The 14,436-nt window shown below is 35.6% G+C and overlaps 1 protein-coding gene across 1 annotated transcript; it reads left to right on the plus strand.

Moving 5' to 3' along the window:
* The first annotated feature begins 313 nt into the window (after positions 1 to 313).
* On the plus strand, positions 314 to 14,108 carry LOC140780096 (dynamin-related protein 3B-like). Its single transcript, XM_073125430.1, has 20 exons — positions 314 to 822; positions 1,794 to 2,076; positions 2,208 to 2,236; positions 2,324 to 2,425; positions 3,381 to 3,449; positions 3,567 to 3,626; positions 3,805 to 3,918; positions 6,891 to 6,939; positions 7,492 to 7,598; positions 7,802 to 7,894; positions 8,016 to 8,108; positions 8,205 to 8,342; positions 9,567 to 9,680; positions 10,790 to 10,888; positions 11,037 to 11,079; positions 11,406 to 11,554; positions 11,638 to 11,784; positions 12,961 to 13,013; positions 13,177 to 13,276; positions 13,434 to 14,108. Exons 1-20 carry the CDS (start codon positions 442 to 444, stop codon positions 13,698 to 13,700), a joined length of 2,490 nt encoding a protein of 829 aa, XP_072981531.1. The 5' UTR covers positions 314 to 441; the 3' UTR covers positions 13,701 to 14,108.
* The last annotated feature ends 328 nt before the right edge of the window (positions 14,109 to 14,436 follow it).

A 14,436-nucleotide genomic window follows, 5' to 3' on the forward strand; every position in this document is an offset into this window, starting at 1 on the left:
TAAAGTTTAATTTAACAAATGACAGGTGGGAAAAATAATATATTTCATCCATCTCAAAAGATAGTTCTGTTTGCTTAATTACTCGTATCTCAGATATTTGAGATCAAAATATAAGAGTTTTAAATTATATATATATATATTTATTCGTCCGTAATGTATGATTTTGTATATTTTAATAAATATGAGCTCTATTTATAAACAGTAAAAGAGGACCTTTCTGTAATATAGTAAAAATGGAGGCAATTATATGTAATTTGCTATATTTTTATCGGAATATGAAAATAGTCATGGTTTGAATAAAGATATTATTCCCTACGCTCCATTGCATTCTTCTCCTCCCTCCACCTCTAAGACCTCTTCGACCTCTTCTAGGGTTTGGACTCTCTCCTCGCCGCCCACTCCGATCCCCCTCGATCTCCGCCGCAAGAGTTGCCAGCGGCGATGGCGGAGGAACCGGTGACCGCCGCTCCTCCGGCGACGGCGCCGCCGGAGGTGGTGGATTCCGTGGGGCATTCTGTGATTCCGATCGCGAATAAGCTCCAAGACATCTTTGCACAACTTGGGAGCAGCTCCACGATCGATCTGCCGCAGGTAGCGGTGGTCGGGAGCCAGAGCAGCGGCAAGTCGAGCGTCCTCGAGGCGCTCGTGGGGCGGGACTTCCTCCCCAGGGGATCGGACATTTGCACGCGGCGGCCGCTCGTGCTGCAGCTCGTGCACTGCCCTCGTCGGCCGGAGGGGGTGGAGGGGGACGAGTGGGGGGAGTTCCTCCACTTGCCTGGGAAGCGGTTCTTCGACTTTGCGGAGATCAAGCGAGAGATTCAGGTAATTGAGGATTTACCAGATCTATAGGTATCGAGATGTTACGAAATTTTATTCAATTTCTCTTTGAAAGGCTGTGATTGAAGGTGTTGTAATTTGATTTTTTTTTTTTTTGGCCTTGCAGTTCTAGTCACACGTCTTAGAATTTGCTAGTACGTTTATGTTGAAAATAGAGTTGCCAGAATTCTTGAAATCCAGATACCAAGGAGCAGCTCATGTATTTAGAAAAACTGCATCTACACATATAAAGTGCAATATAAAAACTAGTTTTTAGTTTATGAATCCTACGAAATATCCTTTCCAGAGGCTAAGATGGGCTCATATACAGTATCTTAACTCCACTTCAATTAAGTTAATGTCAAAACACAGTATTTCAAAAGACAAAAAGAGGGAAGATATAAGACTTTTACTAATATTAGTTTTTCATTTGACTCTATGGATACTACATCTTGAAACACATGACACCAAATGGCTCCCAAGTGATTTAGGATTTTGAACATTGTTTGGTTGTGGTGACATTTTTTTTATTTACCCTTTAAAAAGCTTTCGAGGTGCTGTTGCATCCAAGGTTGCTAGTAGGTTTTGTTAGCATCCAATTCCAAGGTCACTAGTGCTCTACAAGATTGTTAAGTCTATTAAGACAAGTTATGCAATTTCCTTTGCATGAGTTTTTCTGCTATTTCACAGTTGTATATATGGATTTAGCTAGATATACTTTTAACCATGCTTCACAAACGATCCAATGAATTTGTTAGAATTTTGGCATGTTGATAAATTGTGTTTAACTTTGCTAATTCCTACATCTAGCTCATGCCGTTGACGTCGTCACAGCTCATGAGATTGAATTAGTTCCATTGGTTCTTTTCTTTATCAAGTCCTGTTCATTAATGCTATCAGTAATCTGCTTATTACTAATAAGAGAATAGGTTGGTCTTAAGTTATCATGCTCTTCTCTTACTAATGAATGCTTGCAGGCTGAAACAGATAAAGAAGCTGGAGGGAATAAGGGAATTTCAGACAAGCAGATTCGTTTAAAGATTTTCTCGCCAAATGTCCTAAATATCACTTTGGTTGACTTGCCTGGGATAACAAAAGTTCCTGTTGGAGACCAGCCAAGTGATATCGAGGCGAAAACTAGACAAATGATCTTGTCATATATCAAACATGCGACATGTATAATAATAGCAGTCTCTCCAGCAAATGCAGATTTAGCAAATTCTGATGCATTGCAGATGGCAAGAATTGCTGATCCAGATGGTACTTCTTTTAAAGCAGTTCTCACTTGATTTCATCTATTTTTAATGAAAATAAATAGCAACTTTTAGAGGAAAGCAGAGGAAATCTTGCACTCTAATGCTTTTGCCATCTTTTCTTTTCTCTCTCAATAGGTTCTCGAACAATTGGCGTTATCACTAAGGTTTCATTTTCGGACTTCCACATTTACCCATTATAAATATGTAGTCAAATTCCTAGAAACATAACAATATTATTTCAATGGCTTTAGTTAGACATCATGGACAGAGGTACCGATGCTCGTAACTTCTTGCTAGGAAATGTGATTCCCCTTAAACTTGGTTATGTTGGAGTGGTGAATCGCAGTCAACAGGTATGCTCTGGTTAAAATTTCAATATTAATAAATGCATGCCAACTTATGGTTCTTGTGAGACTGCATATGGTTCTATGTTTGCCATCAGACACTAAAGGAGAGTATTTTAACCAAAACAAAAGTAGAGAACAAAAACCAAAGAAAATAATGAAATGGACAATTGACATCGCAAATAATTAACTGATTATAGTGTCACTTGGTCTTCATCAATTAAGATGGGTGGCGGAAGTACAACTTCCATTATGATCAGAGTTTCTTTAAATTTTTAATTTTTCTGCTGTGGCATTCTTTAGATGCTAACTCATGTTATTTCTCCATAGATCCTTAGTAAATTTCATAATTGAGGCACTAGTTGAAGATACGGTTGGTTACTAATGCATTCTAAGTGGAAGGATGTAACTCTTTTTATTAATGTGAAGGCAAGTTGCTTGTGATAATGATAGATAAATGAGATGTGATGAGTCTAATTGTATATTGCTTTAACTGAGAAGGTGGATGTATAGAGTTTTTACATACATCTATTACTTAATAATGTATACAGTAGAATCTTATGGAATACACAATTGAATGAGATAGGTAGGTGCTCATGCAATTGTGCATAGTAGCTAATCTCCTATGGAGCCTACCAAATTCTCTGGGTAATCACCATGATCTGGAGGAGTGATTGGTTTTCTATTGATCTAGGATCTTTTGTTGTTTAGTTACCTTTGTTAATTAGCAGGAAGAGAGAAAGAAGATTATCTTGTTATGGTCATCTGATAACAAGATTTAGGAGGAAAAGAGACTGGATTGATAGGACCTAGAAAGTAGTATGAGGAAAATATTAGAGGAATCAAACTAGTAAGTGACAATATAACAAAAGCTAGCTATGGTCTATGGGTAGTTAATTCATAATACATGTGCCTCTTATTTTACATGTTTCCTGAAATTTTATTACATTCTTAACCTTGGCAGGATATTATCTCCAATCATAGTATCAAGGAGGCACTAGCCTGTGAGCAGAAATTCTTCTCCACCCAGCCTGTATGACCAAATACTTCATTCTGATCCATTCCTTACCCATTGTTTTCTTCCCTTATGTTCCTTATTGGCTTCAGTAACCATTTCTTGAGATATTTTATGTTATCATGCTGATAACAGGCATACAGTGGTCTTGCTGCTTGTTGTGGAGTTCCTCAATTGGCAAAAAAATTAAATCAGGTAGTTGTTGCTAACATAGATTCTGCACTCTGTCAATTGATATTTCTCATTGTTAAATCTTGTACTTTGTTTTTCTTTAACCAATAATATTTCTTCCATGAGAATATTGGTAGTCACCATTACTCATTGACATAAAGCAATAAGTACTCTCATTGATGATCTCTGGTTTTACATGCAGATCTTAGTGCAGCACATCAGGTCTGTTCTTCCAGGACTGAAGTCCCGTATAAATACTCAACTGGTAGCTGTTGCAAAAGAGCATGCAGCCTTTGGAGACATTGTAGAGTCAAAGGTAATCTTTTAGACTCTTATATCTGGTACTGCTATCATTTTATCTGCTGACTGTGCTTGCTTGGATTATTATGTAATGCTGCTATTATTGTATATTTGATGACATGCAATTATCCTATATCATCTTCAGAGGAAATGTATGCTTAAAATGATATCCGCTTGCAAGGAGATTAACTAAAATTGCATTTCATTAGTTGCAAATGGAAAAAGTGCAGAAAATTACGTACCTCTTGCTTTCATGCAAGTTTCAACTCCTCGAACTGATAAACTCAATCAAATTTCTTTTTCTCTTCTACCTTGTTTAAATCAACCTCATTCATGTTTTTCAAGTACTTTTAGTGGGTACAACAGCGGACATAGAAAGGACTATCTTTGTGGCAAAGGATATCAATGATCCCCAATGAACGATCGAATACAAGGATATCTTAATCAATTGTTCTCACCATTAGATTAGGGGTTAGACTGGGTATTTTCCTTTGGAACAGGTTCATGTGTTTGATGTGTCAAAATGCTGAATCTGGAGGTGGCCAAGAAAACAAGATGAAAACAAAGGATAAGAATGCAAATGACATATGGTAATAGGGTTATGAGAGTTACTCTTAATAGGAAAATATAATGGATATTCAGGTGCGATGGAATATAAGAAAAAGGAAGTCTGGGTACTATGCTTCTGCTAGCATGGGTTCAAGAAGGTTTAGATATTCACTATTGTTCTCCTGAAGTAGGTTGTTCCCTTGGCATGCATTGTGCCATGGCCCTTTATTTTGGAAAATATATTATGTACATGAGTGAAGCTAAATCTTGAATACTTGTGAATAGATGAGCCTACACTAACCAAGAGTAAAGAAGACATGGAAAAACTTTGCTGGCAACAAGGAGTACTCTAAGAATATTCTAATACAGTTCATTAATACATTCCCTCAGTCTTGTATTATTTAGGTTCTACATGATTCTCTGAATTGGCAAGTTTAAAATTTTAAGGATTATAGACTTTTTTTATCAGCAAATCTTAACAATTAACACTTTTCAGCGAAACTTTTTTATTATCTTTTATTATAAAAGGATGTTCTACGGCCACTAGGTTTTGCAACTCATGGTTTTGCATTGTTACTTGTTTGAGTGCTTTTTTTGGTAAAGGGTAGTCTAAAAAGTAAAAACACTCTAGATTCTCATCTGTGTAGTTGACATAGATTGTTTCCTTGTTTTGTGAATAGCTGACACCATTAATTAGAGTTTTACTGCCATCATGGTAGTTAAGATTTATGAGCATGGTGGTGGTGTGGATCCTGGGACAAGGGGATTGAAGGTATTTGAATCTATCTCTGGAACTGAATACAAAGTACATACACCTAGGCTTGGCAATAAGTAACTTTTAATGAGGTAGAGTATGCCATCGACATTGAATTTGAGATACTTTGCAGGTGTCACAGGAGCTTTGCAGTACAGAAATGGTATCGAGGATAATATTTGCCAGGTTGCGATGTGGTTGCTTGTAGTGGTGGTGTATGGAATGGGGGTGAGTGACAGGCTGGTGGATTTCCATGGAGGAGGTGTAGATGTTGAAGTAGTCAATCATAGTTCTAGGATGTTTTGGGGGAATAACGAGATGACTCTTGTGATCATGCTTTAGAGAAAATGAGAAAAAATGTGAAGTCCTTTTTCTTAAAGCAGAATGAGTAATTTGCACGAAAAATCAATAATTCAATATGGTTTTGCTTTTTACCACTTTACCCAATTTTTTGTTTTCCTTTGCTGGATAACCCAATGACCTTTATTAGACCAAAGTGCCCTTACTTCACCTTTAAGAGTAGAGAGAGAGAGACCTTCTTTGCATTTAATGTTAATTTGTATTTTTTTTTCAAAAGACGACAATACCTTTCTGAAGAAAAGATAGTACTTTTGAAATTTTAAGAAATACTCTTTTTCTTTCTCCTACTAGCATTCCACTGAACAAGCTTGCCATTATCGGTCTAGCACATACTACAAATTTTAGTCTCTATTTGAGATGAGAACATTTTGTTATGGCTAAATAAAAAAACCAAAATGACATTTTCACTTACTATATAATTAATCCTCACTTACCATAGCTTAATCCACTGAGATTAAATAGTAAATCCACAAAAACCGTATATGAGCTCATATAGTAATATGCCTACTCATGTGAGATTTTCTTCTTTCATGCCCAATGATACTCAAATACTTCCTTGAGAAATGCTCATATGAGGTAGAGTACATTAGTTTTAGTTCCACACATTAATACTATACAATTTCACTTACTATATGCTTAGTCTTCATTTATTACTGTTCAATCTGCAGAATCCATATAGTAAATCCAGATAAATCATATATGAGCTCATATGCCAACTCATATGGTGTTCTTTTTTCCTTCTTGCCATAGGACACTTAAAATGTTTACTTCAAAAAAGGATGAGACAAACTTGATAGAAGTCCTTGAAAAGATACTTAGGGCCTTAAGTTGGGAAGACGTTATAGCTCTTAATAGGGCTAACTGGTGGAAAAGGGGATAACTCAGCCAACACTCATTAATTTGGAAATTGGTCTAATGGGCTGTTAATTCTTTCCATTCTCATTTTTGTTAGTTGGTCCAGTACCGATTTTTCTGAATCATACTACAATAGATGGCAATTTAAAGTGCCAAAAGGTTGTATCTTTCATCGCTTGTTATTTCTTTATTTATTCTTTGTTGCATTACAATTTATAGTTTGAATCTGCAAATATAGACATAAGTTATTAAAATTATCATTTTACCTGGTAGCATTCTGTTACCTTGTTTCTTTAATCTATCCTATCATAACTGGCATCTTGCATCATGTGTTTCTATGAACCATAAACCTTCTAGTTTTCCACTAGTTCTTGTTCATTTCTTTTCCATTATTTCATATTTAATTGTACAAACATGTGATTTTTAAGGTCATATCTTTTAAAATTGGACATATTCTGATTTGCACACAGGCTGGTCAGGGAGTTAGACTCTTGAACATTTTGGCAAAATATTGTGAAGGTATCCTCAAATTTAATATTCAATAACTGGTATTCTTGTTTCCTTTTAAACATTGTTATAGGGCTTCTTTTTGAGTTTGTTTCATTCTCTTTCTATGTACTTGCTAATTGACAGTTTAGCATAGTTGTAGAATTTTCATAGAAATTCTTAGATTCTTTAAAAGTTGAAAAGAGAAAAATAATATAAAGTGGAGGACTTGTAGTTTGCAACGGAGACTTCATAAAAGCGACCTTTAATTAAGAACATTACGAAATACTAATAACAGTACTAAACAAATTGGGTTGATGAATATGCTTCTTTTACTTGAAATTTATAGGCACAACATAATTTTATCTCACTGATTTTTTTTTTTCCAAACAACTAAAGGGAAACTCATAACCCCAAAGGGACCAACATGAAAGGACCCCTAAACTTTCCGAACATGGGATTTTTAGCTCAATATATCTGTTCATAATTACTTAGTTATTTTTAGAACTATCATTCTTCCTTCCTGTTCATATTGGCTTTAGTTTGAACATTTATTGTCCAAATACTGAACTTCTTCCTTCTCAGCTTTTTCTTCAAAGGTGGAAGGCAAAAATGAGGTGTCAACAGATGAGCTTTCTGGTGGAGCGCGAATTCACTATATTTTTCAGTCAATTTTTGTGAAGAGCTTGGAGGTCTGCAGGAATCACTTTTATCTTATATGTTACATATACTACTGTACATAATAAATCTATTCATGATAACTGCAGATGTGCTTCTTTTAAATGATATCCTTTAGTATTATATTTACTTTCATGAGCAGTTCATATTATTTTTTTTTATTTTTTACCTGTATTTGGATGTAGAACTTTAAGATTCGGTGTTATCTGAGTTGCAGGATATTGATCCTTGTGACAGCATAACTGATGAAGATATACGCATGGCCATACAAAATGCAACAGGCCCTAAAAGTGCTTTGTTTGTTCCTGAGGTGTGTCTGGACATGGAGAATTGCTAACTAGATTTCTAAACATTCACATAGTGTCTTATTTCTCTCAGTTTTTGGTAGTAGGAACTAGAAACTTACTTTATGTTATCATACAAATTTCTAGGTACCATTTGAGATTCTTGTCCGAAGGCAAATTGGTCGGTTGCTAGACCCAAGTCTCCAATGTGCAAAATTTATATATGATGAATTAGTCAAAGTACAGACTCTGCGATGCCATATCTTTTTTTTTTTTTTTTAAATTGTCAGAACCTCAATCTAGAGTTCTTATAAATATGTTATTCTGCCACTGTAGATGAGCCACCGCTGCTTAGCTATGGAGTTGCAGCGCTATCCTGTTCTTAGAAGGCGCATGGATGAGGCAATTGGCAATTTTCTAAGGGAAGGCCTTCAACCTGCAGAGACAATGATAACCCACATAATTGAAATGGAGGTAATTGAAGCATCTATTATGAGTTCTTGCAATGATATGCATGTATCACATCTCTAGTTAAATTTAGAGAACATGAACCTACAAAACTTGTTATAAACCATATGAGTGGTTTGCTATTAGATGCACCTTTTCTTATTCTTATGTAGTTGAGATGGACAGATGTTGAATTGCTGATTGAGAAGTGGGGAGGTGGAGATAGGGTTTTGCTGAGAAGAAAGTGAGGGAAGGTCTGGTTTTGGACCTTACTAGATATGACTTGGATTGTATGGGGTCCTACTCTGTCTTTCTCTCTCACTCACTCTATCCCCCCTTCATATTTTTCTATTGGTTGGTGCTTATAGGTGTCTACTTTAGTACTTAATATTCATTAAAATTCTCTTCATCTATTATTATGTGCTTAGAAACTACTGCTGATTTTAATTTTAGCCACATTTCTTTACCTATGATCACTAGCAGATCTGCCACCCTTTTGCATAACTATTGCTTTACTTTCTGTTTAATGGTTTTCCATGTTTGCAATGAGATTTAGCAAAAAAGAATGGCAGGGTTTGCTTGTAGAAGAATTAGTAAAGAGGAAATAGAATTTTTGATAATAAAGGGGCACTGATTTACATGGGGATTTTGCTCATGGGGAGATTAGAAAGGGCAACACGTGTGCAGCCTTAACCTCATTAGTGGAGAGTTTGTTTCGCTCATGCGAAATGCACCACCAAAATGCATGAAGAAACTCTTGACTGCAGTAGGGACTAGCGAGTTACATGCTCACACTGGAGATGTTGATGAGTAGGCTTGCAAAGTAGGCTAGGAGCTTGAGTTCAAATGGCAGCATTTGGCTTACTTGAAATTAAATCAAAGTCATAGTCTTCTTTCGGCAGACTTGAAAATGGTTAAACCGGTGTAGTTATCTAAGCATTGAAAATGTCAAGATGATAGGTTTGCTTCTAGTTCTTTTTCCCCCCACTCTAATAAAGGATTTAATATTTATAAATTGGAAACACCATTGTATCATGCATTGTTTTATCTTGAAGCAGTTTCTACTTTCGACATATCCCTCTAATCAAGTTTATAGTGAGCAGTAAGGCAAAACAATTTGAGCTTCTTCACACAGTTCAAGACCTCTAAATTAATTAAGGATTAAAATTATGGTATACGAGCAACTCTCTTAGATGGCATATTATCTTGGATCAATTGCAGTGTGCTTACTTGAACAAAATTTTCTTGCAGATGGATTACCTAAATACTTCACATCCAAGTTTTATTGGTGGAAGTAAGGCTGTTGAGATTGCACAGCAGCAAGTTAGATCTTCCAGATTGTCTCTGTCATTGCCTAAATCCAAGGTAATCCTGGTTTTTATGGCAAATAAATATGGATCCGCTCTTCAGTAATTAAATTTCACATTTTTCACTGCCCTCTGACTTCATGCAGCCTCATTGTTGATTAATGCAATGGGGCTGTGAGAAATGAAAGAGTGCCCGAACTATGGGAAGTGAGTAAGTGTGGGCTATTATACAAAGATACCTTTTACCTTTGAGTCTATCTCTTCATAGATTGATTGTGTGATTCTAAATTCTAATAAACTATCAGGGCTTTTTCCGGTCCAGAAGAAAAAGGACTTCTTTACAGTATAACCTGATGTGAACTCGTATAATGAACATTGAGCTGGCTTCTTAACTGCTTTCAGCTTTAAGTCCTATACTGCTATACTGACATGTTTAGGCAAGACTTTAATGACTTTGGATATGTTCAAATTTCAAATTAGTTTAGGTACTAGAACAATGCACTGAACAGATCCAGAACCTCTGTGTATGGTGTTTCCACTTTCCACCTAATTTATTGTAGATTCATAACATAGATCTGAACACATCTCATCTCTATGCATGAACAATCAAACATAATAGGGAAATATCTATTTATTGGTGATGGTTGCAACTGCAACTTCTCTGGAATCTATACTCTATTTCATGGTTCTATTGGTTTATTTGTCCTTTTTGCATTTAAACTAGTATATCAGTACTCCACACTCCTTTCTCCCTAAGTTGATTGCAAGTTTCTCCTCCATGGCTTGAGGTAAAACAGCCATCTGGCAGAAGTTAACTTCCTATTGTTTCTTTTGTTCACCAGAGAGCTCTCCTTGTTGATTAGTAGGAGGTAAGCTAGAAAAAAGAGAATGATACAAATAAAGAGAATTCAGTTGTCCATCCCAGGCCTAAATTTTAGTATTATGATTAACTACAAACTGAAAGCACTATAGTTTAGAAATAGATTAATTTTCCTTTTTCAGTGAAAAGGAACTGCTTTTTGCATGTTACCCTTAATGTTCTGATTCTTGTACTTACTAAGGTTCCTTTTCTCAATTCTAATAATACGAATCAAACTATTAGAAGTTCCGTTCCTTTGTGTTAGACAAGTATTGGCTTTGTATTGATATCACATGTTGTGGGTCAAGGATGGTGTGGACACTGAGAAGCTACAAGGATCTGAAAAAATCCTAAAGTCACGAGCAATTCTTGCTAAAGGTGGTGCAAACGGAGCAGTTGCTGATCAGGTTCTGGACTACTTTTTAGGGCTTTTTACATCTTTTCTCATTTGTTTGTTGCTGTATCCTCATGACAATTTTTAAATTCAGAGATGCAAATTTTTATCTGTTAATGAGCCTTATCATGATACTCTTTCTTTTCCTGACTCTTCAATAGGGAGTTCGACCTGTTGCAGATTCTGACAGACCAGGATCAGCTGGTAAGATTAAGGAAAGATTAAAAAGAAAAACTATTAGTTCCTTCGCTGTTTGTATTTGAGTCAAGAAGAAACAATATTCTTCAGTCAAGATATCAATGAATGCATATACTTGTCTGTATCCCTCCTAAGCTCAATCTGACAATTATCTTTTATCAAGAGTACCTTTATTACTGTCACATGCACAATATCCTCTCAACTTAGTTCGCTCATAACCCCATCTGTTTAAGATAATCTTAGAAAGCAGTAGCTACTTTTGTTTTTTATTTAAAACCTTTTCAGTGAAGAGGAATTTTTTTTAAGGTCATCTAACCACTAGTTTTAAGCAGGAAGTGCAAGTGGAGGAAGCTGGGGCATTTCTTCAATTTTTGGTGCCACTGGATCTCGCCCTCCTGTAAAAGAAAGTTCTACAAATAAGCCTCAGTCCATCCCAGTTCACAACATGGATCATTCTCTCTCTATGATTCAGCTAAGAGAGGTGGACTAAACTCCCAAACCCTCTATTAAGTTGCCTGACAAACTACAGCAATTGGAATCTAACTGTTGTCCACTATGACTCAGCCACCCATCACTCTAAAGCCCTCAGAAAACCAGACAGAGCAGGAAGCTGTGGAGATAACTATTACGAAACTGTTGTTGAAATCATATTATGATATTGTCAGAAAAAATATTGAGGATGCTGTGCCAAAGGCTATTATGCATTTCCTGGTATGTTGCCTTACTCTGCTAGAAAGTCGAGGCGTGTTTTTGGTAACTTACTGTTTTGTTCTAATAAATATTCTTTCTGGTACAATTCAAGTTGGAATTTGATAAAATGATCACATATATTTCTATTTTAAGAATTTCTACACCACTTGAAGATAAGATGCAGGGAGTAGTTTAATTGATTTGGACATATAATTCAGAAACCTAGAATAGATGAGCTTTGATGGATCCTAATGTCCAGTTGGATCAGGAGAATAAGAAAACTAAATACCTACTTCATAAAATTCTGAGTGAAGGAGAGATATATAAAGTTGAAGAACTTTGAATTATTCTCTACCTTGCAATTAATAAAGAGCTTCCACAGATAACATATTTTGTCATTTTGTAAAGAGTTATGGAGAAATATCTATTCTTCCTCATGTCAGCAAATAATTCATTTATCTGATGTTATAGCTATTGTGCATTTGTGCTACTACCTAGAAAAAGTTCCTACACACAAGTCCATCTGAGATTTTTGAGGTTTCTGCTGGTCATCTATTCAATCTTTAACTAAGTATAGAGAATGAACTAACATCATATGTAAATAGTTAATTTAAGTATGTAACTCGATTAAATGTTTCCTTTTTTATGTCTTTCGTTTTGTCCTTTCTAGTTTTTAGAAAATTTAGCCAAAGCTGGAAGATGAAGCAGTAAACGATTTTCAATATCTTATGATTCTTATATTTTTTTAAAACCTTTATTTGTTAAACATATGTATTTAGGATGGTTATAATTAGTTAATTACTTCTGTAGCTTCAAAGATGTATTGCTTGGATGGGTACATATTGCATTTTTTGTGATGAATGATTACTTATTATTAGAAGAAGATATTTGTTTGACTCTCTTCTTAATGTTTGTTTTCTGTTTGCTTACTTATCATATTGAACCTTGAAAACTGTTTGCTGAGTGGGTCACTGTGAAATGATAGTCTCTGACATAAATGTTTGTATATTATATAATCTGATTGTGACATTTTCCCATGATGGAACTTGAGTACTTCATGGTTTTCATTTCATTATGTGAATCAACTTGTCCTTCTACAGTTTCTGGTCCAACTGCAATTTGATTTACCATGTAAGGCACAGACATCAGTAATTATAATCTATCATGCCAGTACTGATACCTTGTGTCGTGTTTCAGGTTAATCATACAAAGCGGGAGCTGCATAATGTCTTAATTAGGAAACTCTACAGGTACATGGATCCTCGTCAGCATATTCACTTGGGTTCTTTTTTTTTTTATTCATTTGCTACCTGCTATTCTGCTATTACAGTACATCAAGATTTGTTGGAACCAGCCACTGTCTTTAAATTGTAAATTACCAACCTTTGATTAATGATTCTTATGGTTATATAGAGAGAACCTTCTTGAAGAAATGCTGAGGGAACCTGATGATGTAATGGTCAAAAGGAAGCGCATTCAAGAAATACTGAGAGTCTTGCAACAGGCACAGAGGGTAGGTGTCTTGCACTTCGTCACTTAGATGTGCATCTAAAATTTTATAATTGTCTACTTTAGAGACTGTTTCTTCTAACTGCCCTCAGTTCCTTTCTTTCTTTCTTTCTTTCTAGCTTGAGGTTTACTTTTTTATCTTGCAATTTTTTATGCATTAGACTTTGGAGGAGTTGCCTCTTGATGCCGAAACTGTTGAAAAAGGCTATACTCTTGACACTGATACAACTGGTCTGCCAAGGATCCATGGTCTACCTTCATCATTTTATGGAACAAGCAGTGATTCCAGTACAACATACATATCCTCTCCTAAAAATCCGAAGTCCAGAAAGTCGTCTCATGTAGACCAACCGTCATCATTTTCTCAATATTCTGATGCAAATGGAGGTGGACATAATCCTGGAACTGGATCTAGCATGATGTTTTAAGCATTAAAACTAAAAGATGGAGGAAGCTGTTTGTCGAGATAACTTGTTTCACTTTGTTAGTGCTGGGGTTGCTCTACACTCAGGTAAGTTTTTTTTCTCTTTTATTTTTCTTTGAGAGGAAAGAAAGTTCAGGCCAGTTGTTTCTCATGTATCGCAGTAATTAATTTCACCACAGTAACTTATTCTTATTTTCTTTTCCTTTTCTGGGCAAAGCTTCTAAAAGAGAAAAAGGAATTAGTGGCTTTGCCTCCATTCTTGTAGGTTCGCTCTAATTCTTGAATTTGTTTGTTAAATTGAAACTCTCTAGTGCTTCAGTTTGCTATTTGTAAAAAAGCCCCAAGTTTCGTTTGCAGTAATTCGAATGTCTTAATTGTTTAATTTCTCAATCGTTAACTGATACGCTGTGCTGTAAATTTCTTTCTTTTCTATTGCAAACTATTTGAAAACCTGTTACTTCCCACTTTATTTCTTCATCCCCTCATTGAGACAGGGCGTAGGAATCGGATCTTGAGATTTATATTCTGCTACCAGTTTCTTATTCTTGAATTCTTCATTTCTTGAGTGCAGTTTTGGTGCGAGCTAATTCTTGCAGATCATTGACGGCGGCTACTAGATGCATGTTAATACATCAATTGCAGGCATCTAATAATTTCAATTGTGTCTGAAATAAAATATAGAGGTCGTAGTAACTGCATGAGCGAGATTGAATTAGCTAGATGTATGCAATTTGAATCAT

Source organism: Typha angustifolia, chromosome 3, assembly GCF_048772165.1.
Source record: "Typha angustifolia cultivar Huaian chromosome 3, ASM4877216v1, whole genome shotgun sequence".
Classification (NCBI taxonomy): domain Eukaryota; kingdom Viridiplantae; phylum Streptophyta; class Magnoliopsida; order Poales; family Typhaceae; genus Typha; species Typha angustifolia.

Excerpts from the sequence above, each read along its gene's own strand:
- LOC140780096 (XM_073125430.1), top strand. The coding sequence starts at position 442 with ATGGCGGAGGAACCGGTGACCGCCGCTCCTCCGGCGACGGCGCCGCCG. Across the intron at positions 2,426-3,380 it reads TGGTGAATCGCAGTCAACAG|GATATTATCTCCAATCATAG; the intron begins GTATGCTCTGGT and ends TAACCTTGGCAG. Across the intron at positions 11,555-11,637 it reads CTATGATTCAGCTAAGAGAG|CCACCCATCACTCTAAAGCC; the intron begins GTGGACTAAACT and ends ACTATGACTCAG.